This window comes from Capricornis sumatraensis, chromosome 10, assembly GCF_032405125.1.
Source record: "Capricornis sumatraensis isolate serow.1 chromosome 10, serow.2, whole genome shotgun sequence".
Classification (NCBI taxonomy): Eukaryota; Metazoa; Chordata; class Mammalia; order Artiodactyla; family Bovidae; genus Capricornis; species Capricornis sumatraensis.
The window spans coordinates 11,697,732-11,723,854 of NC_091078.1; the positions used below are offsets into that span (position 1 = coordinate 11,697,732).

Sequence of the window (26,123 nt, forward strand, 5' to 3'; positions counted from 1 at the left end):
CCTCCTAACACACTTACTAGCAAAATGCCTAACTTACAGGTCACCCCAACACAAAAAACAGTACCAAGAATACACGCTCAACAGCCACACACTGAATCTGTAAAGGCTACTTCGTTTTGTTACAGAAATCACTCTCCAGGTTTCTCAAACTTCAGATGCCTTGCTCCCGCTACTACTTTGTTGTGCAGACTGTCCCGTGTATTTCAGAACGTCTAGAGGAATACCCACTTCCTAGTTGTGACCAAGAATGTCTCCAGACTCTGCCAATTGTACCCTTAAAGACAAAAATCACCCCAAGTTCCACTTCTCTGGGGTGAAGCTGTGATTCTACAAATGTTATTGTCAGACCACCCTGTTTGTAACAGCCCGCAGAGGTCTGAGAAGCATTGCATTTTCTTCAGGTAAACTACCCTTCTTGAATGACCAACTCTACATCCCACAAAAATCGTATTCCCTTCTGAACGGCCCCACTGCTTGTACACAGTAACTACCAAAGAATGTGGGCATTCGGCATGTTTACACTACCAACAAAAACTTAACCGGTAAGAGCTCTCAGAGTAAATTGATAGCTATTTCAACTACAGTTTAAAAAAACCACACCAAACTAAATCCACTTCAACAAAGTTCAATTCTTTAAAGTCGGGATCAAGGAAAAAATAGGTCGAGGATGGTGCGGGGTTAAAAACTGGTGAGCCTTCAAATGAGTGAACTAGTAAAGGCATGGCAATCCTTAAAGTGGCTCCACACCCGGAGGCCTCCGTTTTCCCCATGTGAAACAAGAGAATGCATTCGGCTGACAGTAACTGTAGCTTACACATGACAGTTTCACTCGCCGCAACTCGCCCGGGCGCTGCTGGCACCCTCTTCACCTCCTGGGCAGCCTTCACTGGCAAACCGTCTACCCCAGGATGGGAGTGCAAATGGGGTGTCTCTCTCTTCACCCCACCCCACCCCACCCCACCCATTAGACTCCACGAGGACGACAAACGCAGTAGGTACTCCCGCAATCCCCCACTCCTGGGACTTTTGAAAGCCCGGCATGTCTAGGTAGACAGCACACAGCCCGGACTCCTCGCCGGCGGCTCCCAGGCCCTCGGCAACAGGTCTCCCCGGTCAGACTCGGCCAAGGAAGAGTAACTGGGCTTTGGGGGGATGTAACGCCAATGTCAGAACCAGGGGACGGAGGATGGCGCGGATACGCAGCGGATGGATGCACGGGACCGGAGACACTCACCATGATGGCGGCTGATCTTCAAGCAGCCAGGGAGGAAAAGAGGGCTAAATCTTCGCCGGCCAATCATATCAACGCTCACGGAAGGTCCCCGGACGGCGCCGACGTGGGGGCGTGGCCGGACCGTGAGGCCGACCTCGCCAATGCCTGTTTGAAAGTGCTTAAGATCTGATATCTGTGGTCTTTCGCCACACCCCGCCGAACGGGAACTGGCCAATCCCGAGGGCGCACTGTTTAGACGGAGTAGATTTATGCTAGCACATGTTCCACTTCGATTCATTATTTTGGACTGTCTGGACTTTAAATTAAACCAGATTGAAGTTAAATCCCCTCCACCCGCGTTAGCGGTTGGTAAGGGTGGAAGGCATCCTTGGCGGTCCCTTCGACTAGCCTCCTCATTTTACCGCTGGGGAAACTGCAGAACTGACTCAAAACCTTTTGTTATTTCAAGTACTCAGACCTGACCGTTATTTTTGTGAGATTAGAGAATCTGATTGTCTAAATTTTTTCCCAAAACTTTGTCTTTTCATGAAAATCTTAGTCCCTACAAAAGTGAGCTGCTTTTTTTTGTAAATTTATTTTAATTGGAGGCTAATTAGTTTACAATATTGTAGTGGTTTTTGCCATACATTCACATGAATCAGCTATGGGTGTACATGTGTCCCCCATCCTGAACCCCCCACCTCGCACCTTCCTCCCCATCCCAACCCTCAAGGTTAAAGTGAAAAGTGAAGTCGCTCCGTCGTATCCGACTCTATCCAACCTCATGGACTGTAGCCTACCAGGCTCCTCTGTCCATGGGATTTTCCAGGCAAGACTACTGGAGTGGGCTTTTAATCAGTTCAATTCAGTCGTTCAGTTGTGTCCGACTCTTTTGCGACTCCATGAACCACAGCACGCCAGGTGTCCCTGTCCATCACCAACTCCCAAAGTTTACCTAAACTCAGGTCCATTAAGTCAGTGAGGCCATCCAACCATCTCATCCTCTGTCGTCCCATTCTCCTGCCCTCAATCTTTCCCAGCATCAGGGTCTTTTCCAATGAGTCAGCTGTTCACATAAGATGGCCAAAGTATTGGAGTTTCAGCTTCAACATCAGTCCTTCCAATGAACACCCAGGATTGATCTTGAGGATGGACTGGTTGGATCTCCTTGTAGTCCAAGGGACTCTCAAGAGTCTTCTCCAACACCACAGTTCAAAAGCACCAATTCTTCGATGCTCAGCTTTCTTTATAGCTTCTAATAAGTATTTGCTATTTGAAATTTGTCCATTGATTACAGGGAGATAGATGTGTAACAATAAAATAAAGAGTGCAGGTTCAGAGAGAGACAGACCAATAAACCAGAAATAGATTGGAAATTGAACTTGGAAAATACAGCTCGGGCTTCGCGGCGGTTTCAACGAGGTGCCGCCAGATGGCGGTATGGGGAGAAGGCGAGAAGCTGCGTGCCTGAAGCCTCTCTTGACAGACTCGCGCTAGCGAGTAGCGGAAGTGGGGGCGGGCACGTGGGGCGTGCTACGGTGGCCGAAAGAATGCCGCAGATGTGTTAGCAACCGGTGAAGAAGCAGCCACGGGTGGTACGCAGAACGTCGCATTTCTAACCCAGCTCCAGGAGTTTATAGGAGGGAGCCCCGGCAGCCGTCACCATGGTGAAGGAGCAGTTCCGGGAGACAGATGTGGCCAAGAAAATGTAAGATGGAGCCAAAATCCCCAAAGGGCACAGAAATTAGGGGTAAAGGAATCCAAGGCCAAGGGTCTTGGGTCTCGAAGCGTCATAGCTGAGGGTCAGTTGGAACGAAAGGACCAAGAATCAGTGGGAGGTGTGGGCACAGCTCTGGAGTATCAGGTTAATGAATATTGATTGGGCAGAGGGTATTTCAGCATCTGGGGAACCGCAGGCCCGGGTGTTGCTTTGGGTTTCAGCAGAGAAGGGGAGATGTGGTGGGAACCTTGGCGATAACGTACACCCTGGGTCGATACTAGAGTTTTCCTGAGGTCAGATGATGACGAATCTTTGGTCACTACAGCTTGGGAAGCAGCCTGGGGCGGGGACTCATTTTGCTGCAGAACACGTGACACGGAGGTAATATTTGTTGACCAAAAGAATGGAGTTACCAGCTAGAAAGCTGTGTCACAGGCACATGGATAGCAGTCTCAAAAATGAGGTGAAATTTAATAGGTCACAGCCTTGCCCTTAGAGCTTCCAGTAAAGAAATAAATCAATCGTTCCTGCAGGAGACACTTAGTTGAGGAAGGTACTGTGTGCTGGGCCCGGTGATAGGCGTTAAGAGATGTTCCATGAGGAAGACCTTACTGCTTAGTCTGGTTGGAAAAGGTAGGCCAGTCAACGGTTGAGCTGGACAAGTGCAAGGACAAGGGTTGGCACCAGTGGGAAAGGGGCTCAGATGGAAGAAAGCAAGCCAAACAGCCTTCTTCCAGGAGCATAGAGGAGGGAGACATTACAGTGATGAGAAGAAAGCTTATTTTGCAGCTTTGTTCCAGAGTCATCTTGGAGGAAGTGAGGGGGCTTTTTTGTCAATTGAGGTATAGTTGATTTACAATGTTGTGTTAGTTACATACTCTTTGCGAACGGCCTGGACTGTAACCCACCAGGCTCCTCTGTCCATGGGATTCTGTAGGCAGGAATACTGGAGTGGGTTGTGTGCCCTCCTCCAGGGGATCTTCCAGACCCAGGGATCGAACCCACGTCTCCTAAAGTTCCTGCAATGCAGATACTCTTTTTTTAAAATCTATAAGGGAAAAGAATCTAAAAAAGAATACATATATGTAATATAAGAAAGAATATATATGTATAAAATAACATAATGTGCCTATAATAGGTATAAGAAACAATACGTATAATATCTGTTAAAGAATCTAAAAAATATACCTTTTATTATATATATACTATATGTTATTTTATACACATGTTCTTTCTTAGATTATATTTGTATTATTTTTTTAGATTCTTTTATAGGTTATACAAAATATTAAGTATACATTTCTGTGCCATACAGTAGCTTCTTGTTGGATATCTATTTTAAATATAGTAAGTGTATATTTTCATGTCAAACTCCTAATTTATCTCCACCACCCCCACCTGCCCCTTTGGTAACTATAAGTTTGTTTGCTGTGTGTTTGTAAATAAGCTCATTTGTATCTTTTTCTCCCCCACATATAAGCAATATCCTGACATTTGTCTTTCTCTGTCTAGCTTACTTAGTGTGATAATCTCTAGAGCGATCCATGCTACTGAAAATGGCATTGTTTCTTTTTTATGGTGTGTGTATGGCTTATGTGTATATACATACACACACACCACATCTTATCCATGCATCTGTTGATGGACTTTTAGGTTGCTTCCATGTCTTGGCTGTTGTCAGTAGAGCTGCAGTGAACATTGAGGTGTAGCTTTTCAGACTGTAGTTTTCTCCAGATATATGCCCAGGAGTGGGCTTGCTGGATCATACAGTAACTCTTCTTAGTTTTCAAAGGAACCTCCGTACCTTTCTCTATACTGGTTGTACCAATTTACATTCCCACCAACAGTGAATGAGGGTTCTTTTTTCTCCACACACTCCCCAGCATTTATTATTTGTAGAATTTTTGATGATGGCCATCATCACCCCTCGGTTGAGGGGTGTGAAATTGACACTTTTGGTAGGGATGGGTAAGGGAGAAATGAAATTGATGCACAGAATTTCTTGCTTGGGTGACTCTGTGAATGGGAAACGTGCCTCTTTGCTGGATAAATTATCCCTGGTGGTCCCTCCAAACCCATCCCAACCTCCAACTATATTCAGATGTAGATATAATCTGTTTTCCTCTGACCACCTGAGTGACTCTATTAAAATGCAAATTAGATCCTTGACACTTCAGTTTGAACTCTTCAGGCAGCTTTCCCTTGGACTAACATTTAAATTGCTTGTCAGAGTCCCCAAGCCCCGCTAAAGCTGGTCTTTGCAAACCCCACTGGCTTTTTCTTGTACCGTTAGCTTTCTATGCTCTACACTGCTGGTTTCATTTGGTGCCTTGACAATGCCAGGCTTGAGCTGCCTCTAGAACCCTTGCCCTAGTTAAGCTGTACTTCTTATGCATGACTTCTTGATCATCTTATGACTGGCTCCCTCTGATTCAGAATTCAGCTGAAATGTCAATTTTCCAGACTTTCTGACCACATCACATAGTCTTGTCAAACTCTCCCCTAGGCTTCAGTGTTTTCAGTCTTTACATCTATTCACTTTTGTGAATCTGTTTATTCTCTGTCTTGCCCTCCCTGAAACTGAGCCCCATGTGGGAAGGGAGTTTGTCTTGTCTTAACCTGTACCCTCAGCCCCTCAGGATGGTGCCTGGCACATTGTAAACCCCCAGTTTGTTGGGAAAATGAACAAAGGAACAGATTTGGGAGAGAAATTGCCGAGTTTAGGTACTTGTGTAACTGTCCAAAGGAGGTGTGTGTATGAGTCGGAATAGTTGGCCTACAGATAGAGATTAGACAGACACCACTCGGGAAGAAGGTATAGAATGCAAGGAGGGATGGGGTTGTAACCCCAGGTAGGGAGAAAAGCCAGCGTCTGAGAGAGGGCAGTAGAAGAGGCCACAGAAGAAACTTAAGATGTAACAGCCTGAGAGGGGAAAAAACTCAAAGCATGGATGGTGTTACCAAAGCCAAGGAAAGAAATTATTTGCAAGATAAGGGGTGAGGAGGTTGCTGTCAGTGCTACAGAGAGACGTTCAAATGAGAAATTCTTCCTGGATTTAGCAGCAAGGAGGTAGGTGCAACTGGTGAGCACCGTCCTTAGATAACGAAGGTGAGAACAGTCAGCAGGATGAAGGACATTTAGTGATGAGAGAACAGACCCTGTCAGGCGTGGGAAGGATAAGGTTGCTTATGGTGGGTCACATGCATAAATGTTCTTCCTGGTACGTGGTTTTGATGTAACTGTTCCCCTGTCTCTTTCCATTGCAGAAGCCACATCTGTTTTGGGATGAAGTCAGCCGAGGAGATGCGGCAGCAGGCACACATCCAGGTTGTGAGTAAGAACCTGTACAGCCAGGACAACAGCCACGCCCCGCTGCTGCACGGGGTGCTGGACCACAGGATGGTAAGACCTGCTGCCCTTCGTGGCTCTGCGTGTTTTGACTGGCTGGTGAAACTCGTGACTTACCAGCTAGGAAGAAGCCAGGTCTTCCTTCCACCTCCCCCCTTCCCCAGCATATCTCAGGGACTCCAGCCTTCCTTGGTCCAGCGAACATGAATACCCTGCACCTTCCCAGGTGATTCTGACTCTGGGTCCCCTGGCCACCTGTGAGGGCTCATCCCAGTTTCCTCTCCACTGGTCTCCACGTATTATTGATCATACTTTTATTCACAGGGTACAAGTGAGAAGGACCGCCCTTGTGAAACCTGTGGGAAGAACTTGGCTGACTGTCTGGGCCATTATGGGTACATTGACTTGGAGCTGCCGTGCTTCCACGTGGGGTACTTCCGAGCAGTTATAGGCATCTTACAGGTAAGCGTGTGTGTGTTCATCTCCATGCAGTAACTCCATCTCCCTGAAAGTTACTGATCCAGGGACATGGGAGTGAGCTTGGTCGGGGATACACGTGGGGAACATCTTTATACTAAACATGTAATGTTTGTTTTGTTTGAGGGGTTTGTTTTTTGTTTTGTTTTGGTTTCTGTGGCATAATATTTCATCCTGCAATAAGTTAAATTGCTTGAAGATTCTTTTTCCTTGATTTTTCTTGAGTAGGTTGTAGATATATATTATAAAAAAATAACAATAATTCAAGCAGTACAAGCACAAGGTAATTCAAGCACACGAAAGGGAATACAGCTAACAAAAACCCCACTTGCCGGCTGTGGCTACAGCCAGCATTGTGGTGACCATGGGCTGCCTCTAAGCATGTCTTCCTGTAGGTCTGTGCATATAGTTAAGTGTCCTGGACAAGGGGTAGATGCAGCTTTTTTATAAAAAAAGAAAAAAGAAAATACTTTTTCATCCTCTCATCCTTTTATCTGTTTTGTTCAATTTTCAAAAGATGATCTGTAAAACCTGCTGCCACATCATGCTGTCCCAGGAGGAGAAGAAGCAGTTTCTGGATTATCTAAAGAGGCCCGGCCTGACCTACCTCCAGAAGCGAGGGCTAAAGAAGAAAATCTCTGACAAGTGCCGGAAAAAGAACACGTGCCATCACTGTGGCGCCTTCAATGGTGAGCCAGACACACATCCTGTCTTCATCGCGATGGCGGTTTCCGCAACTTCATTTCCTAGATCATGAGCTCAGACCAGCCTAGCCAAGAACCCGATTTTTCCAACCAGGTACTGTCAAGAAATGCGGGTTGCTGAAGATAATCCATGAGAAATACAAGACCAACAAGAAAGTGATGGATCCCATCGTATCAAGTTTCCTCCAGTCCTTTGAAACCGCCATAGAGCATAACAAAGAAGTGGAGCCTCTGCTGGGAAAGGCGCAGGTGAGCCCGCCCCTGCCTGCCCCCTCTGTCCGCATCACACGTTGTCTCCTCACCCTCTGGGTACACCGTTCCTCCAGAACAGAAGGTCCACTGGGGTTAGATCTCCAGGGATACTTCATGTGACAGGTATTCACCTGGCACTCAATTTATTGTGAGCTGTCCTCGTAACTAACGAGTTTAATTATATAGGTAACACGTGTTACATTTTCGTTGTAAAAGATTGTAAAAGCATAGCTGGGTACAGCATACACTGAGGGATCCTGTTTCTCATATGGATGCGGCATTAATCAATTTCTAGGTAATTTCCATTGCTTTACTTGGCACAGATTAATTAGTAGGATTTTATGAAGTGTCTTGTTCTGCCTCATTCTGAATTCGATTAGTACTTGAGACACATGGTACCTTCTAGAATTGATAGTGTACAAAACTAACAATTAAGTGGCCACTGAGTACCAAACTGTCAGACCTGTAGGGAGCATCGGGAACCACAAGGCAGTGGGTCTGCACCCAGGAATCCCATGGTTTTAAAGGTGTTGTAGGACATTAACCCGTGAAAACATAGCCAATACCACGCGACACGGTGCTGACTGTCACAGGAATGGAAAGGATAGGAAGGAGTGGGAAGTCAGCGGGGCTTGGTTGGGGCAGACTGTGAGGGAAGGTGTGGCTTGTTGTGGTCGTTAAACCTGTAGGGTTTAGAGAGTCTAGGGCAGTGAGCCTGCCACGTCCAGGAGGCTGTGTTGGGGCTCCTTCTGAAGCCAAGTTCTGCTCAAAAGTCCCAGCATTTTGCTAACAAAAGCACCTTGCACTTAGTGACTGCTATTACCTTCCGGGGTCGGTCCAACTTCTTTCCGTGGATCGCCTCATATTTTATCCTCACAGCAACTCTGTGAGGCTGCATCAGCCAAGAAAAGAGTAAGTGGTGGAGGGGGAATCCTCTTTGAGGCCGCTGGGGTGCAGGCATGTGCTGGAGAAAAGATGGACAGCTGAACGCACTTTGTCGAGGTCCTCCCACTCTGGAGAATGTGGAGCCATTCAGGTTTTAAGCAAGGGAGGGACATAAACAATGACATTTTAGAACAGCCTGACTGCTCAAAAGACATTGTAACAAAAATGAAAAACCAGGTCACAAGCTGGGAGCAAATACTCACCTTTCATATGTCTGACAAAGGACTGTCATGTCCGGAATATGAAGTCCTGATTTTTAAAAGCAGAAGCAAGACTTGAATAGGCACTTCACAAAAGGATATGTTCAAACAGCCAATCAGTAGATGAAAAGTTGTTCCACATTATTAGTCATCAGGGAAATACTAATTAAAACACACACTCTCTTAGAAAAATTAAATGTAAAACAACTGGAAACCAAGTGCTGGCAAGGATCTGATGCAGCTGGCACTCCTATATCGATAGTAACCTTGTAAAATGTTTCCACCACTCTGAAATTCCAGCATATGATTAGCAGCCTTATTCTTGGGCATGTACCCAAGAGAGACAAGTGCATACGTCCACAGAAATATCTGTGCAAGTATGTTCGTTGCAGCTTCATTAATAAAAGCCAGAATTAGAAGCACCCCAGATGCCTGTCAACAGGAGAGTGTGCAGATTGTCGTAGATCCACGCGGTGGAGTACTGTCCTGGAGTGAGAGTCAAGCTGGCACACACAGCCTGGCTGAATCGCAGAGCCCTGCTGAGAGCAGGCAGCCTTATATGCGAGTCCAAAGCGTGTGATTGCGTTGGACTCAGGCCGGACTAAACTGGGGTGAGGGCTTAGTACTGAGAAAGGGGTATCAGGGCGTTTTCTGGAGAGGAGCACATGTTCTTTCTCCTGATTTGAATGGTGGTGTATGTGTCCTTGTGTAAAACTTTAGCCATCTCTTTAAGATTTGTGCAGTTTACTATTATATATTAGAGAGTGAGATGTAAAAAGGAAGCAGGTCGTGACCCTGGGCAGTGATAGTGAAGCCAGAGGTCAGAGTGTGCAGGCAGAATGGATGGTAACTGATGACCAGCCACTGTGGCAACGGGTGGGAGAGGAGGCGGTCAGAGGCGAGCCGGAGTCCACGCGCCGGCGTCTGGAAACATGGAGTACCATGATGGGGGACGGCATCAGCCGTGCATCCCAGTGGAGATGTCTTCAGGCTCCTTCAGAGGAAGTGAAGGTGCAGACTGAGAAAGCTGATCTCGTCCTCTTCCCAGCGTGAGTGTGGAAGAATTCTACCCTCCAGGCTGACAACTGTGCAGAAAGCGTTCAGTGAGTCTGAGGGCTGCCCAGCTCTCCTGAGTGTGGCCTTAGCTGCAGGCTCCTGTGTGTTCCCTCTGCTGCCCCCAGATCAGCCTCCCTGACGCCTGTCGCCACTTTCCCCTGCCCACTCTCCGCCCGGGCCCCTGAGGCCACTGTCCTTACGTGCAGAGGACCAAGTCTCCTCTGCTTCCGCACCCTCTGCAGTAGAATTGTCTAAGGCCTAGGAGGCATCTTGTTTGGAAAAGTCTCTTAAGTCAGAGGTCCCCAACTTCCAGGCCAGGGAGCAGTACCTCCTTCAAGATCAGCAGTGGCATTAGATTAGAAGTAAAGCGCACAGTGAATGTAGTGTGCTTGAATCATCCCAAAACCATCCCCTTCAGCCCAGGTCCATGAAAAAGTTGTCTTCCAGGAAATCAGTCCCTGGTGCCAGAAGGTTGGGGCCCACTGTCCTGAGTGACTGGGCCCAGGAGGTAACCTCCTCCCACTCAGGAGCCACCTGTCTAGCATGTCCATCTTGCCTCTCTGTGTCCCCCACTGCCGCCACCTCTCTGTCCACCCCAGCCCATGTGACCCAGCTGACACCCTCGATGTAATTTAGGGTGGTGATGGCTGAGAGCTTCGGGGCTTCCCAGATGCCTCAGTGGTAAAGAATCTGCCTGCCAATGCAGGAGACTCATGTTTGATCCCTGGATCAGGAAGATCCCCCTGGAGGAGGAAATGGCAACCCACTCCAGTATTCTTGCTGGGAAAATCCCAAGGACAGAGGAACCTGGTGGGCTACCATCCATAAGGTTACAAAGAGTCAGACGTGACTGAAGTGACTTAGCACGCACGCACACTGCCGCTCACTTACTCTGTGATCTTAGACGCGTGACCCAACCTGGACTTGAGTTTCCACAACTATGAAACAGGGATTACAAGAGTGTCTGCTTCAGGGCCATTATGAGGAGTAAAAGATGGATTCCAGATCAGATGCTTAGCAAATAGCAAATGCTTCAAGCCTGTGACCCAGTTACTGTGGTCTTCTTATTCCTGATGTTCCTGTATTAACAGAAATAATGATGGAGAGGTAAGCCTTCTTCCGTTTCTTTCTTGTGTGTCCCTTCAGCTCAAGAGAGCTTCTGCACCCTCCCTCTCTCCCGAATCCCCCATCCCTGGGCTTCCATGCAGCCTCCTCTGCTCTCTGCAACGCACCCCCACCCCAGTCTTCACCTGTCCCTCAACCACACGTACATTTGCTATGCCCCATACACCTCTTGTGTTCCGTCTTATATTTCTGCTAGTTTCTTCACTTAAGTTGAGTCCCTCACAAGATCCCTTTTTCTGAGGTCCTGTGTGATGCCAGTCACAGTGCTTGGAGTAGTGGCAGGTCCTCCAAGATTATCAGTTTGTTCTGGGTTTTCTTGTGCCACGGATGAGAACAAAGCATGAGTCCACCATTTGCCTAATTCCAAGCAACCCCTCCTCAGAGAGAGCCACTCAGTCACCAAAGTAAACAAAGAATTATCGAGTTACGTTTACCTTTTATAAAGACAGGCAGCAGAAAGGTGTCTCATTAACCTCAGGATGGCCCATGTCCTGACATGGTGCTTCCCTGGTGACCCCCACAGTAAAGAGTCTGCCTGCAGCGTGGGAGGCCCAGGCTTGATCCCTGGGTCTAGAAGATCCCCTGGAGAAAGGAATGGCACCCTGCTCCAGAATTCTTGCCTGGGAAATCCCATGGACAGAGGAGCCTAGCGGGCGACAGTCCATGGGGGTACAAAGAGTCAGATATGACTGAGCGACTTTCACTTACTGACGTGTGTACCCGCCCATTGAATTTTCAGGGATGTGGAGCCCCGTGCCTTTACAGGAGGCGCAACATGATTGCAGTGGAAGAGACCTTAGAGCAGTGGTTCCTGACCTGTCGTGGGTCACAGACGCCTTTAGGAGTTGGACAGAAACTCTGGACTCTACTCCCAGAGGGCTGCTGTGTATCCGCTCCTGTTTTAGTACAAATCCAGGGACTGGTAGGCCTGCAGATGAGCTCTCTCCATAATGACGTCATCCCTGCAGACTGAGTGCCAGTCCCCAGCTGTGCCGGCTCGCCACCACCCGAGGCAGCCGCGCCCCGTGGCTAGAGAGCTCGGGCTGGTAGGGTGCTCTGCCTTATGCACATCTGGGCCCCGCTCTGCTGCCCATCAGTCTCTGACGTCTGGTTCCTGGTGTTTAACAGTAAGTCAGCGGCCTCTTCCTCATGCCTCTGGGGATGCAGTTGTTCTTACCACTCTTGCTGAGATCTGGTTTCCAGACCATTGCCAGTCTTCCTGCCCTCCTGCTCCATAATGTTCTTGTCCAGGACTGACTGTGGTACTACAGGCGACGTCTCGCCTTCATCCCGTTCTAGAATTTTGTTAGATTTAAACTTCCTCCTCCCTGATGTTTCCGATGGCAGTGAGGTGCCCATTGCTGGGAGATGGGAGCCAAGGACATGCATTGTTCTCTGGACAGGGGCCCGGACTCGAAAGCCTCTGATAAGATTCCTTCCTTCTGCCCAGCCACACTGCCATCTCCTCCAGGGCAAGACCGTAGAAACTTTTCCTTTGGTAGTGTTCTAGGAGCTGATCAGTTTTCTTGGCTTTGTTCCCCGTTTCATTAAGTCCTGTGCGGAAAATTGTACTGACAATGTATAGTCTCAGTCACAGTCTTTGATCCCAAGAAAATTTAATAACCAGCATTTTTACACCGTGGCGCCTCTGTTATGTGAAGTTAATACGAAGAAAAGTTCATTACAGAAAGGTGAAATGTAGAAAAAGAAGCAAAATGGTAATCCAGCTCAGCTAAAGATGGCGCTGTTCACACCTTGGTAAACTCTTCCATCTCCTCTTTTCTGTATATGTACATCTTTGCCCAAATTAGATCACATTGTAAACATACCTATCTCGTTTATCAATATTTTGTGAGCGCCTTTCATGGCATAAGCCACATTTTTGTGTCTTCATTTTTTTTTCTCTTTAAATGGCTTCATAGTTTTCTGCATATGAATGTACCGTGATTTTATCTGGCCAGTAACCTTTCAGGTTGTTAGCAGCTTTTACAGTTAAGATCTGCTTTAGTGAGCATCCTTATAGCTAAATCTTTGTGTTAATTTCTAAAATCACACCCTTTGGAAAAAGTAAGTGGAATTATTGGCTTAAATTATTGGAATAAAAGTCATGCACATTTTTAGGGCTCTTGCAAAGTTTAGCAAATTATCAGAACCATTGTCATCACTTGTACATATTGTCAGTTAAGCTGTTAGAGCAGGGCTCCCCAACTCCTGGGCCATGGGCCAGTACTGGTCAGAGGCCTATTAGGAACCGGGTGCATGAGAGGTGAGCGGCAGGCAAGTGAAGCTTCATCTGCTGCTCTGCGTCACTGGCAATACTGCCTGAACCATCTCCCCCTTCCCCCTGCCATGGAAAAATTATCTTCCACAAAATCAGTTCCTGGTGCCAAGAAGACTGGGTACTACTGGGTAAGGGGGCATGAAGTAAACCTTTGCCTAAGCTGTGGAAAAAAAGCTAAGCTCTCTCTCTGCTCTTCCCTCCTTTCCATAGGAAAACTTGAATCCCTTAGTAGTTTTGAATTTATTTAAACGAATCCCAGCTGAAGACATCCCTCTACTTCTGATGAATCCGGAAGCTGGAAAGCCCTCCGATTTGATCCTCACACGACTCTTGGTGCCCCCTTTGTGTATCAGACCCTCGGTCGTGAGCGATTTGAAGTCTGGCACCAATGAAGACGATCTGACGATGAAGTTGACAGAGATCATTTTCCTGAATGACGTCATTAAAAAGGTCAGCACTTCCCACTAGCGTTTGCAGACTCCAGGTTTTGGAGTATATCCATGCACACGGAAGCGTCTGATGGAGGAAGTCAAATTGACCAGGCTTGCCTCTGCTCATTCTTAGCATCGGATATCCGGAGCTAAGACCCAGATGATCATGGAGGACTGGGACTTCCTGCAGCTGCAGTGCGCCCTCTACATCAACAGCGAGCTCTCAGGCATTCCCCTCAACATGGCACCCAAGAAGTGGACCAGAGGCTTCGTCCAGCGCCTGAAGGGGAAGCAGGGTACGTGTCCACCTACCTGTGCAGAGGGCAGTCTGCTGCCTTTGGTTCGTTTGGGGCAATGTATGTCCAGCTTATCTCGTTGGAGATCACAGTCTTTCCTTGGCCTTTCTGGTCACGTTGCTCCCAAACAACACACATTGTGCCCTGGAGACTTACGCTATTTTTATTTATTTAGGTCGATTCAGAGGCAATCTCTCAGGAAAGAGAGTGGATTTTTCTGGTAGAACAGTCATCTCACCTGACCCCAACCTCCGAATTGATGAGGTAGCTGTGCCAGTTCACGTGGCCAAAATTCTAACATTTCCTGAGAAGGTAAGTACATTGAATTGCTCAGTATTTTGTCTGAATCCAGTGTTTTATGTTATGTTCTGAGATTCCAAACAGTCTGAACAGTGGGAAACCCCCAGTAACCCACCCAGCCCACAGTGTGGCGTGTGTGTGTGTGTTTTTCCAGTTTGATTCACACGTGTGTCACCATGTATAACATCTGCAACATCGACACAGTTGTGTCTGCCTTTATATTTAAATACTCAGATACACAGTAAACATTCATGCCTCCTTTTTTTCTGTCTTTGATATTTTTCTGCGCTAGTTCGTACCTCATGCCTTAAATAACTAAATGATAAACATCCACACCCAATTGATTTTCTTGGGATGAGTTAAAACATTAGAATTTTTAAAACATTAGAATCATTTTTAAAACATTAGAATCACTGACTCAAAGACTGAATGTTTAAAAGCTGTTGATATATAACCAGAAAGGCTGTACCACTTTACACTGAGTTCATATTCGTCGTGAGTGTAAGCTGGTATTTACAGTATTTTCTTTTTTAACTGAGGTGTAGATAATTGAAAGGCCTGATAACAGGAAGATATTGATTGGCTTTGACTTTGCTCTTGAAATTCATAATCAGCCCATAATTAGGTGCTTCTGGTAAAGCTTGTATAAAAAGTCTGCTTGGTTGGGACTTCCTTGGTGGTCCATTGGTTAAGAATCCGCCTTCTAATGCAGGGGACACAGGTTCAGTTCCTGGTCAGGCAGCTAAGACCCCACATGCTGCAAGGCAGCTAACCTTGTACACCCTTCAAGGAAGAGCTGCAGCAGAGACCCAGTGCAGTCAGAATTTAAAAAAAAAAAAAATAGTGTCCTTGGATGAGTTCAAGTTCCTTCTCTGAGACGGTGCCCCGCAAGATTATTGTCAAGGAGGCCGCAGGGCATGGCAGAGCAGTCCAGGACCTGCTGTTCTGCCGTTAACAGCTTTTCAACCGTAGAAGCCCACGGTCAATCACTGCAGGTGAAGCTGCCACCTGTGTTTAGGATCACAAAATATGCTGAAAGGTCCCCGCAGATCAGTCCAGCCTAGTCGTTTTATCAGTAGAGAAAACAAAGGTCAGTCACGGACCTGGCCCTGTCACCCAGCAAGTGAGTGGCCAAACTCAGACATGAACCGTTGTCCTTACAGTGAAGACCTTGGCAGCAGCACGCCACAGGTACCTCTCTTCTCCTAGAATTGCACAGGGGGTTCAGTTATGCTTTTTTTCCTCCTGGTCCCCACAAGTGGCATGTGGCATCTTAGTTCCCTGACCAGCGATCATACCCATTCCCCTTGCAGTGGAAGTTGCAGAGTCCTATGCAGCGGACCACCAGGAAAATCCCCTGGAATCACTTAAAGAAAGTGGAGACTGAGACTCAGTTCAGTGCAGCATGCTGGCACGTCGAGACCTAACAGCGCCTCATTCTGTTTTATGTTGTGGTCCTCCAGGTGAACAAAGCAAACATCAGCTTTTTGAGGAAACTGGTTCGAAATGGCCCTGAAGTTCACCCAGGAGCCAATTTCATTCAGCAGAGACACACACAGATGAAAAGGTAATGCTTTCCCCGTGTGGTTGGATGTAATTATCTCCTCGTGACCAAGTTCACTGTCGCCGTACTCAGCCACAGAAGGCAGTCCAAAGTACGATTATCGTGATATTTTAACATGTGGAAAACACCTGTTTAAATTGCAGTTAGCCGAGGTACGTTTTGTTTCCTCTGCTGGTTCTTTGACTGTGTGCACAGTGTTCATTTATTCTATAGCATTTAATGTTTAGGTAGACATAACGCATTGGGATGTGAAAGCAGATCATTTCCTGGGTCACCTGGATGCTCTGGGGTTGCCTCAGTGCACTCATGACCCCGGAGGCGCACATTTTGCCACTTCTGGCTTTTCACAGTGACCTGAGCTGATCACCAGTGCTTTTCGTCTCGTGAAATTCAAACATCACCAGGGCCCTGTGCGAGAAGCTAGCTTATTACTCAGTTTCTGTATCATAGTTGGACATTTCTAAAATTAAGAGGTGTCATACAATCAATTTGTTAATAGTTTACAGACTTCCCTGGTGGTCCATTGCTTAGGGCTTAGCCCTTTCACTCCTGGGGGCCGGGGTTTAATTCCTGTTTGGGGAACTAGGATCCCACAGATCCGCTTGGCGTGGCCAAAAAATAAAGTTACAAAAACAATTTTGTTGTTGTTAATGGTAGTTTAATCGACAGTGGAGGGAGGCACCTTAAATTCAGTGAAACATGGTCGTTTTAGAGACCAAATCTTACTATGAAGAGGGAGAAACTTGCTGAGGAAACTTTGTTCTCACAGGTTATGTCCATTATTGTATGTTAAGGTTTCTGAAATACGGAAACAGAGAAAAGATGGCCCAGGAGCTCAAGTTCGGGGACATTGTGGAGAGGCATCTCATAGATGGAGACGTGGTCCTATTCAACCGGCAGCCCTCGCTGCACAAATTGAGCATCATGGCACACCTGGTGAGCAGGGGATAGGCGCTCATATCTGCTGGACGGGACTTTGCTGTGTGTGCCAGGCTGAGACTCCAGACATCTAAAATTTTAATTGCCAGCAGTCTCAAATTTTTATAACTTTTGATTCTCCTCTTCCATTTTAGTTTGAGTGAAACTCTTCAATTTCAAGCTTCCCTTCGATGTTTTCAATATTTATAACATACTATTCGCACAACAGTGAAACGGGAACTAATTGAAAATTAGTATGAAAGTGATTACTGTGATTTCACTTGCAAACAACGTAGATGCATATCTGTGTGTGCACAAAATTATGCAAAATAGACATGGCATGAAATTGACTTGATTTAAAGCAGCATAGTCACTACGAAATGAAAATGCTTACAGGATTTTCCTTTGCAGTCGTCCTCCAGCTAAGACCTGAATGCGTATTTTTTGGAGCAGTTTACTTTGCAACAGCAGCAATTTCCTTTTCTTGACGTTTCAAATGGAAACAAGATGCAACTTCAATTTGTTAAATATTCATAAATTCTCCTATATGAAAAAACCATTAAATCCCTGAGCATTTGCAAACAGGCTCCTAAGGTAGTGTTTTTCTAGGTTGATTTTTTTTTTTTTCCAGTAGTTTATAGAAACATTGCATCAATCTTTTTGCTCAGTGGCAGAAATACCAAAGATACATTTTATGATTATGGAGCTCTAGGAGGTGAACAAAAAGCCTTCCCTTTCTGGAAACTTGGCCCATTTAACATAGAAATATTTTTATTTGAAAACTTTCAAATATGTACAAAAGTAGAAAGAGAACTGTGATGAACTCACATATTCCCATCTTTTATATTCAGTAATTTTCAAGATTTTGCCACACTGGTTTTCTCTCTCCCTTTTTCCTTTGATGAAACCAGATGCCATGTCTTTTTTCCATGTATATTCAGCCTACTTCTGCAAAACACACATAGCTACAGTGCCATTATCACACCTCATCAAAATGAAGTCATTCCCTGGTGTTGTCTAGTACCCGGCCATAGTCAGATTGCCCTATGTGTCTCAAAAATCTTTTTGCAGCTAGTTTGTTCAAAGTGAGATCTAAAATCTACACATTTAATTGATCCCTGTCTTAAGCCCCTATTAATCTAGTATAGTCCTCCCTCCTCCTCTTAATTTCCGTGTCATGTTTGAAAAAACAGGTCCTTTGTCCTAAAGGACGCTGCACATTTGTTATTTGTCTGCCTCTGTGTGGCAGTAAGGGTTCCTTCATGCTTCATTGTTTTCCTGTACACTAAAAATAAACTCTCAAACCATAATCAGATTCAAATAGAACTTTTTTGGCAATGATAACTTATAGGTGGTGCTGGCTACTTCCTCTTACCGTATTTCAGGAGGTATACGCTGGCTGGCTGGCTGTCTTAGCCATGTGAAGAAGGTGAGGGAGTCAGATGCCTTGGCGTGGTGCCTTCCTTGCAAAGTTCCTTATCAGAGACTCTTGATAATCCCTGGGACTGCAAAGAGGTCAAACCAGTCAATCCTAAAGGACATTAGTCCTGAATATTTATTGGAGGGACTGATGCTGAAGCTGAAGCTCCAATACTTTGGCTACCTGATGTGAAGAACTAACTCATTGGAAAAGACCCTGATGCTGGGAAAGATTAAAGGCAGAAGAGGATGAGATGGTTGGATGGTATCACTGATTCAATGGACATGAGTTTGAGCAAGCTCCAGGAGTTGGTGATGGACAGGGAAGCCTGACATGCTGTAGTCCATGGGGTTGCAAAGAGTCGGACACAACTGAGCAACTGAACTGAACTGAACTAATGACCTCATCCATACCAGAACATACTAGGAATTTTCTTCCTTAATGTAAAGTGTCCAGTTCTGCAGGAAGCCTTTTTTTAAAAATAATGTGACTCAGAAGCTTTTGAATAAATGACTTATGTCCTTTTCCTGATTTGCTTTGTTTTGTATTCCACAGGCCAGGGTCAAGCCCCACCGGACTTTCAGATTTAATGAGTGTGTCTGTACACCCTACAATGCGGATTTTGATGGAGATGAAATGAACCTTCATCTTCCTCAAACAGAAGAAGCTAAAGCAGAAGCCCTTGTTCTCATGGGGGTAAGTAGGGTGGCGCAGCCCAACTCCTGAGAAGAAGCTCCTTAAAAGGAGGAGAAGGGAAACAAGTCTTGTTTGAAAGCACCCCATGGTATATTAGGGAGTTATTTTCTCTCATAGGTGGGGAGTTGAATGGACTGGGTATCTGCTGACCTGTAATGTCGGTTCCTAGGAGAATATATACACATGAGCACTAGTTATGAAAAGCTAAGATGGGTGTGTCAGAAGCTTGACTGTTGGATATCATGGTCCATTATACTTCAGATAAAGGATTTGAGCAGATGCACCTTTTTTTTCCCCCTTTTGGCTGTGCCAAGCGGCTGCTTACAGGATCTTAGTTCCCCGACCAGGGATTGAACCCACACCCTCAGCAGTGAAAGCACAGAGTGCTAACCACTGGACCACCAGGGAGTTCCCGAGCAAATGCACCTTGATGTACAGAACCTTCTTTAAATTGAGTGCAGTGAACAACGAGCGCCTGTTTTGCCAGTGTAGGCACTCATTACATTTTGATGATTAATAAATGCTGTTGTTCGAACTTAGGGTCTCAACCAAGAGAAACTTGACCATCCTGCCATTATTGTAACTAGTGTGGAATTGATAGACTTCAAAGATAACACCGTGCTACTCACCATTCATAGAAGGAAATTTTCTTTGGAGGAAAGCATTATAATTACACTAACGTCTTTTGCCCAAAGAGTTCTTTATAAGAATGCAGAACAGCTCCACACAGTATTTAAACATAGGGACCTCTGAGGTCAGTCTTGCTGGTATTTTTTTCCTCTCCCTTTGACGGATGAAGGCGCTAGATGTTAGTGACAAAGCTGGAAGTTAAGAACCCCAGCTTCCGGTTCACAGCCTCGCCTTCCTGCTGCTCTGCATTTATCCATAACCATTAAGCGTGTTTGCGGTGAAGAATCTTGGGGCCGCATCATGCATCCAGGCATGGCTAACTCACTGTGTTCCTTTTTCCTGCAGACTAAAGCAAACCTTGTTACACCAAGAAATGGAGAACCGCTAATTGCTGCTATTCAGGATTTTCTGACAGGTGGGTTTTGTGGAATTTACTTGAAAAGAGACTTTGGAACACGAGGATTCTCTTTCACATGTTCACGTGACCACTTGAAAAGCTGTGTGATTCTGTTGTTCGTTTACTGAGTTAATGAACCACACACGAGATATTTTTTACTTTTCTAAGTGCTGGGGACATGGCAACAAGTAAAACAAAGTCCCTTTTCTTGTGGAGCGTGGATTCTCGTTGGAAGAGAAAACCAAGAAGCAGCTGTGTTTTACCTCACTCTTTTAGTGATAGTCCATCTGTATTTTTAAAGTTGAAACCTCGTGATTTTTCTCACAATTTCATTCCTTTCCTTCGTTTTGTGTTCGTTCTTAACATCCTCAGGTGCCTATCTCCTCACTCTTAAGGACACTTTCTTTGACCGAGCCAAAGCTTGTCAGATCATCGCTTCAATACTGGTGGGCAAGGATGAGAAAATTAAAGTTCGTCTCCCACCCCCTACAATACTAAAGGTTTGTGCAGGAGCTGTGACTGTGTCTGTGTGGATGCACCGGTGGTCTGGTGTAGACCCGCTGGTGCCGAGTAGGCTTGCGACCGCTGTACCATCTTGCCTCATTGGTGGGAAGGGCAGGTGAGACCAGGCTGGGCCGGCTGATGCTCTGGCTTCTCTCCTCCTCCAGCCTGTCACCCTGTGGACGGGAAAGCAGATCTTCAGTGTCATCCTCAGACCCAGCGATGACAATCCAGTGAGAGCCAACCTCCGAACCAAGGGCAAGCAGTACTGTGGCAGAGGAGAGGACCTCTGCGTCAATGACTCCTGTGAGTGAGAGCGGCAGGTTGGGGCCAGCAGCTCCCTTCCCTTTGCCAGTAACTCACGTGTTTCTCTAAGGCCTTAGGCAGGAAGCTTGTTCTTCAGGGAGATGCAGCTGGTGTTTCTCCAAAAGGTAGAGGTCATGTGGACACATGACCAGCCCAGCGGTTAGAGTGTTCTTCTCCACATGTTTTGTCTCCGGTGACTTGTTTCTACCAATTAATGCAAATTCTTTTCTTCTTTTTCTGTTATTGGTTTGTGTGTGTGTGTGTGTTTTGCTATACAAGGGCCTCATTATTTAAGGCTTATAATTTATTATTTTATGTCCCAAAATGTGTTCATTGTCTAAAAGTATGACTAAAAGTATAAGTAAGTGGGTTTCCCAAGTGGCTCAGTAGTAAAGAATCTGCTTGCCAATTCAGGAGACGCAGGAAACAAGTTGAATTTCTGGGTCAGAAAGATCTCCAGGAGGAAGAAATGGCAACCCACTCAGTATTCTTGCCTGGAAAATCGCATGGCCACAGGAGCCCAGGGGGCTATGGTTCATTGGGTCGCCCAGAGTCGAACACACATGAGCGACGGAGCACACATCCATGGCTATAAAGTATACTGAAAAGGCTCATGTTTTTACCTGCCTCACCTGGTCAGTGGGTGTTTTGATCACATGTAGATCAGGTGTAAGAGTGCTGTGTTGTGCTAAGTCATGCAGTCGTGTCTGACTCTTTGCGACCCTATGGACTGTAGCCCATCAGGCTCCCCTGTCGATGGGATTCTCCTGGCAAGAATACTGGAGTGGGTTGCCATTTGCTTCTCCAAGGAGTCTTCCTGACCCAGGGACCGAACCTGTGGCTCTAGTCGCCTGCATTGGCAGGCAAGCTCTTTACCACTAACGCCACCTGGGAAGCCCCAGGTGTAACAGTGAGAATATTTAAATATGAGTCTCTGAGTCCCCTAGACTGATGAGCCCAAGAGTGTGTTCCCCAGACCTATGCCATTCAGGCAGCATTTACTTTCTGGGTCTCAGGCTGCTAACACACGGTTCCCCAGCAGACTGCTTTGAGTAACACTGATTTAAAAAGGCCTTTGCTAGCAAGGCTTTGTGATGAGAGGTGGATCTGCAGGCCTCTATACTGATGACTGAACCACAAAGACTCTCTGAAGGTCAAGGATTCTCTGCTGTCTCATGATGAATAAATATTTTGAAGAGCACTGATTTTTTTTCTTCACCCCCACCCCAGGTTTACAACCATTCTTTCATAAATGTACTCCCTGGTCTTTACTGTATTTTGGGTTCTTGTTTTATATTGTGTTTTTGTTTCTAGATACAAATTTCATTTTGTTGTTGAGGCTTTTCACAATGGTGCCACTGCTAGTTTTCAATGTCTTAGTGAATAACAAAGTGCTTTATAAACAACACTTTGTTGTACATGATTGAATTGGTGCTCAAAACGTCTCCATGACATAAAGATGGCAAGAGCTTGATACTGTCATCCACAGATCACAGATAAAGATGATGAGAGTCAACTAATACCTTTCAGAGTCAGGACTATAGGGTAACGAACTAGATCTTTCCTGCTTTTCAAAAGTTCCTGGATTTCTCCTTTTCCCCCTCAAAAAGAAATTTTTTAGAGAGCATTTCTATTTGCTCTGCTCTAACCTTAAAAAAAACCACTCCAGTGTTCTTGCCTGGAGAATCCCAGGGACGTGGGGAGCCTGGTGGGCTGCCGTCTATGGGGTCGCACAGAGTCGGACACAACTGAAGTGACTTAGCAGTAGCAGCAACCTTAAAAAAAAAAGCAGATTTTCTCAACTGCCTTAAATTCATTTTGGAATGAAACAAAGTAACAGATAATCATTTGTGTGAGTCCATAATCTTTTCCTTCCAGACGTCACAATCCAGAACAGCGAGCTGATGAGTGGCAGCATGGACAAAGGAACGCTGGGGTCAGGATCCAAGAACAACATTTTTTACATTTTGCTCCGAGACTGGGGGCAGAATGAAGCTGCCGATGCGATGTCACGGCTTGCCAGGCTGGCTCCCGTCTACTTGTGTGAGTGTCTTAGCGTCCTTGTTTTATTGCTATAGGTTATTGATGTTTTAGGGGGTTCTTTTACTATTTCATCCCCCTGCCCCAAATACATAGAAACACAAAGAAAAGGATACTTGTTCCAGGCTAAACCATTTATGCTTTTCTTAATGAAATAAACCTGATGCTGACAAGTTTGACTGCAGATTCGAATTTGCTTTTCAGTTCTCTTCACAAAAGCTATAGTAGCTCCCTAATGCCCATGGCATACATGGGTTGTTACATAAAGGGCCTTCATGGGCTCCTTCCAAGGTAGGCTGTGCAGAACTGTCACCCTCTGGTTCTTCCACAGTTCAGCCCTACCAGCTGACTCAGTAATTCCCTACTGTCGTACACTAGGCCAGGAGACTTTCTTTGCATGCCCCAGAATATCTTTAGTCTACTCTGGTACTTGACTCTTTGGCTGAGTGTAGAATTCTAGACTGAATATTATTTCCCTGAGAATTTTGAAGGTATTACTCTACTTTGCTCTTTGAGAGTTGCTGTAAAATGTATTTCCCTTCTTATTCCCAACTTTTTGTATTTGAATTGTCTTTCTTTAAATTGCAGTATCCAGTTTTTGGGTAATCCAGTTTAGTTTACCTAGTTATATACGTGTGTGCATTCTTTTTTTAAAATATTCTTTTCCATTGTGGTTTTTTTACAGGATATTGCATATAAATCCCTGAGCTGTACTTTAGGACCTTGTTTATCCTGAATTGTCTTTTTATTCTGGAAGCTTTGAGAATCCTCTTTGTTCCTGGCATTCTGGAAGTTCACAGTGATGCAGCCTTGGGATGTTTATCATTCATTGTGCTGAGCGCTCTGCAGGCTCTCTCAGTCTGCAACATGTGTCCTTCGGTTCTGGAAATTTTCTTGTACTTTTTCTGATCATAGCCTCTCTTTTACTTTCTCTGTTCTTGCTTTTTGGAATTTCTGTTAATTGTCTGGTAGGGTTCTTGGAGTGATTCTCTAATTTTCTCTTTTTCCCTGTTGTCCATGTATTTGTTTCTGGATTCAGTTTTCTTTTTAACACTGTCTCTGTTTTGTTTTTTTGTGTTTTTTTTTTTAATTTTTCAGTATCATATATTTAATTTCCAGCCATAGTTCTTTTCTCTCTGTTTCCTTCTTGTGTTTCTTCTCTTTTTAAGACTTCCTATTCTTGATGCTCATATACCTCTTGTACAGCACTCTGTTTCCCATAGGGGCAAGGGCTTGAGGCCTCTTTTTATAGACAGACCTCAGAGACAATTGCAGGTTTGGTTTTAGACCACCATGATGAAGCATATATAACATATAATCAAGCAACTGATGAATGTGTTGGCTTCCCAGTGCATAAAAAACTTGTTTGCACTATAGTCTTATTAAGTGTGCAGTAGAATTGTGTGTTAACATGTTGTTGTTCAGTCGCTAAGCTGGGTCTGACTCTTTGTGACTCATGGACTGTAGCACGCCAGGCTTCCCTGTGTTTCCCAGAGTTTACTCAGATTCTTGTCCATTGAATCGGTGATACTATCTAACTATCTCATCCTCTGCCACCCTCTTCTTCTTTTGCCTTCAGTTTTTCCCAACATCAGGGTCTCTTCCAATGAGTCGGCTCTTCATATCAGGTGACCAAAGTATTGGAGCTTCCGCTTTAGTATCAATCCTTCCAGTGAATGTTCAGGATTGATTTCCTTTAGGCCTGACTCGTTTGATCTCCTTGCAGTCCACCGGACTCTGAAGAGTCTTCTCCAATACCAGTTTGAAGGCATCAGTTCTTCAGTGCTCAGCCTTCTTTATGATCCAACACTGACATCCATACATGACTACTAGAAAAACCATCATTTTGATTATACAGACATTTGTCAGCAAAGTGATGTCTTTGCTTTTTAATATGTTGTCTAGGTTTGTCATAGCTTTTCTTGCAAGGAGCAGGTGTCTTAATTTCATGGCTGCAGTCGCCATCCATGATGATTCTGGATCCAAGAAAATAAAATCTGTCACTGTTTTCACTTTTCCCCATCTATTTGCCATGAAATGATGGGATCAGATGCAATGATCTTAGTGTCTTACATGTACACACCTTAATAAAAAAAAGACTTTATTGCTGAAAAATGCTAATCATTTGAGCCTTCAGTGAATCATAATAACAACAGCCCAGAGCATCATAAAAATATAATAATGAAAGTGTTTAAAATACTGTGAGAATTAGTGAAATTCATCGTAGAGACACAAAGTGAGCAAATACCATTGGAAAAATCGTGCTTTTAGGCTTGTTCAAATAGAAGGTTGCCACAAACCTTCTGGTTTTAAAGAAATACACTATCTGTGAAGCACAGTAAAAAATGGTGTACCTATACAAACTTTCCACCCGGCTTTCTCCATTTGCAGCTTGTACATTACCTCCAGCAGAACATGAGGATTTGTTTCTGAGACTTTCAGACTCGGTGTCCCTCCAGTCCACTGCCACTTAACCAGCATCCCCTTCCCCACCCTGTTAATCCAGTTGCTCCTCACCTGCCCACTTGCTACAGGTGTTAGGGTTAGGATTATTGATGGTGTATAGCTCCATCAAAGGTAGAGTTCACAGTTGCTTCTTTTCCTCTGTTTTGGAATGATTTCTGAAAAAGAATTGGAGCAGAGAGGTGTCTGGGATGCTGAGTGCCATCCGTCTGGTAGCCCACTTTCTACAACTGGCTCTCTCAGTCTCTGTTTCCTGTTCAGTGGCTGTCTGCTTTATAATATAGTTGGGACATCCCTGTGCTCCATACCAGGTTGTGAGCTCTCTGAGAGGAGTTAGTGAGTCTTGGTCATCTTTGTGTAACAACCCAGGGACCGGTACAGTAAGTTTTTGTTTCACTGGCCTGCAGCAAGTTCTCTGAAGGTATAAACTTGTTTCTGCATAACAGGTTGACTAACATCAATGGTTCTCTCTTCCGGCTCTCCCTGCCAACCCTTCTGCAGCTAACCGTGGATTCTCAATCGGGATTGGTGACGTCACACCTGGCCAAGGGCTGCTGAAGGCCAAGCATGAGTTACTGAACGCTGGCTACAAAAAATGCGATGAGTACATCGAAGCCCTGAACACAGGCAAGCTGCAGCAGCAGCCCGGCTGCACCGCTGAGGAGACTCTGGAGGTGAGTCTGGCTCTCTGGGTCAGGTTAGCAGCCAGTGGCACTGTAGGCCCTGAAGAGAAGCGACAGGTGAGTGGAGAGGAAAGGCAGTGGCTTCAGCCTGTCTCTGAGCTGCGCAGCTCGTGTGTGTTCTAATGATGGGGGGCCTCCCATCAAATCTGTTCCATC

The 26,123-nt window shown here is 45.5% G+C and overlaps 1 protein-coding gene across 1 annotated transcript in view; it reads left to right on the plus strand.

The window, feature by feature from the left end:
• Nucleotides 1-2,877: 2,877 nt before the first annotated feature.
• Nucleotides 2,878-26,123, plus strand: part of POLR3A (RNA polymerase III subunit A) — a 43,918-nt gene continuing 20,672 nt past the window's right edge. Inside the window, exons 1-16 of the mRNA XM_068982045.1 lie at nt 2,878-2,921; nt 6,201-6,336; nt 6,607-6,744; nt 7,277-7,448; nt 7,558-7,712; nt 13,533-13,772; nt 13,887-14,049; nt 14,225-14,361; nt 15,813-15,916; nt 16,708-16,849; nt 18,807-18,947; nt 19,923-19,992; nt 20,347-20,474; nt 20,643-20,781; nt 22,660-22,824; nt 25,786-25,958. Of these exons, the coding sequence (XP_068838146.1) occupies nt 2,878-2,921; nt 6,201-6,336; nt 6,607-6,744; nt 7,277-7,448; nt 7,558-7,712; nt 13,533-13,772; nt 13,887-14,049; nt 14,225-14,361; nt 15,813-15,916; nt 16,708-16,849; nt 18,807-18,947; nt 19,923-19,992; nt 20,347-20,474; nt 20,643-20,781; nt 22,660-22,824; nt 25,786-25,958 (2,247 nt within the window). The remainder of the gene's footprint in view (nt 2,922-6,200; nt 6,337-6,606; nt 6,745-7,276; nt 7,449-7,557; nt 7,713-13,532; nt 13,773-13,886; nt 14,050-14,224; nt 14,362-15,812; nt 15,917-16,707; nt 16,850-18,806; nt 18,948-19,922; nt 19,993-20,346; nt 20,475-20,642; nt 20,782-22,659; nt 22,825-25,785; nt 25,959-26,123) is intronic.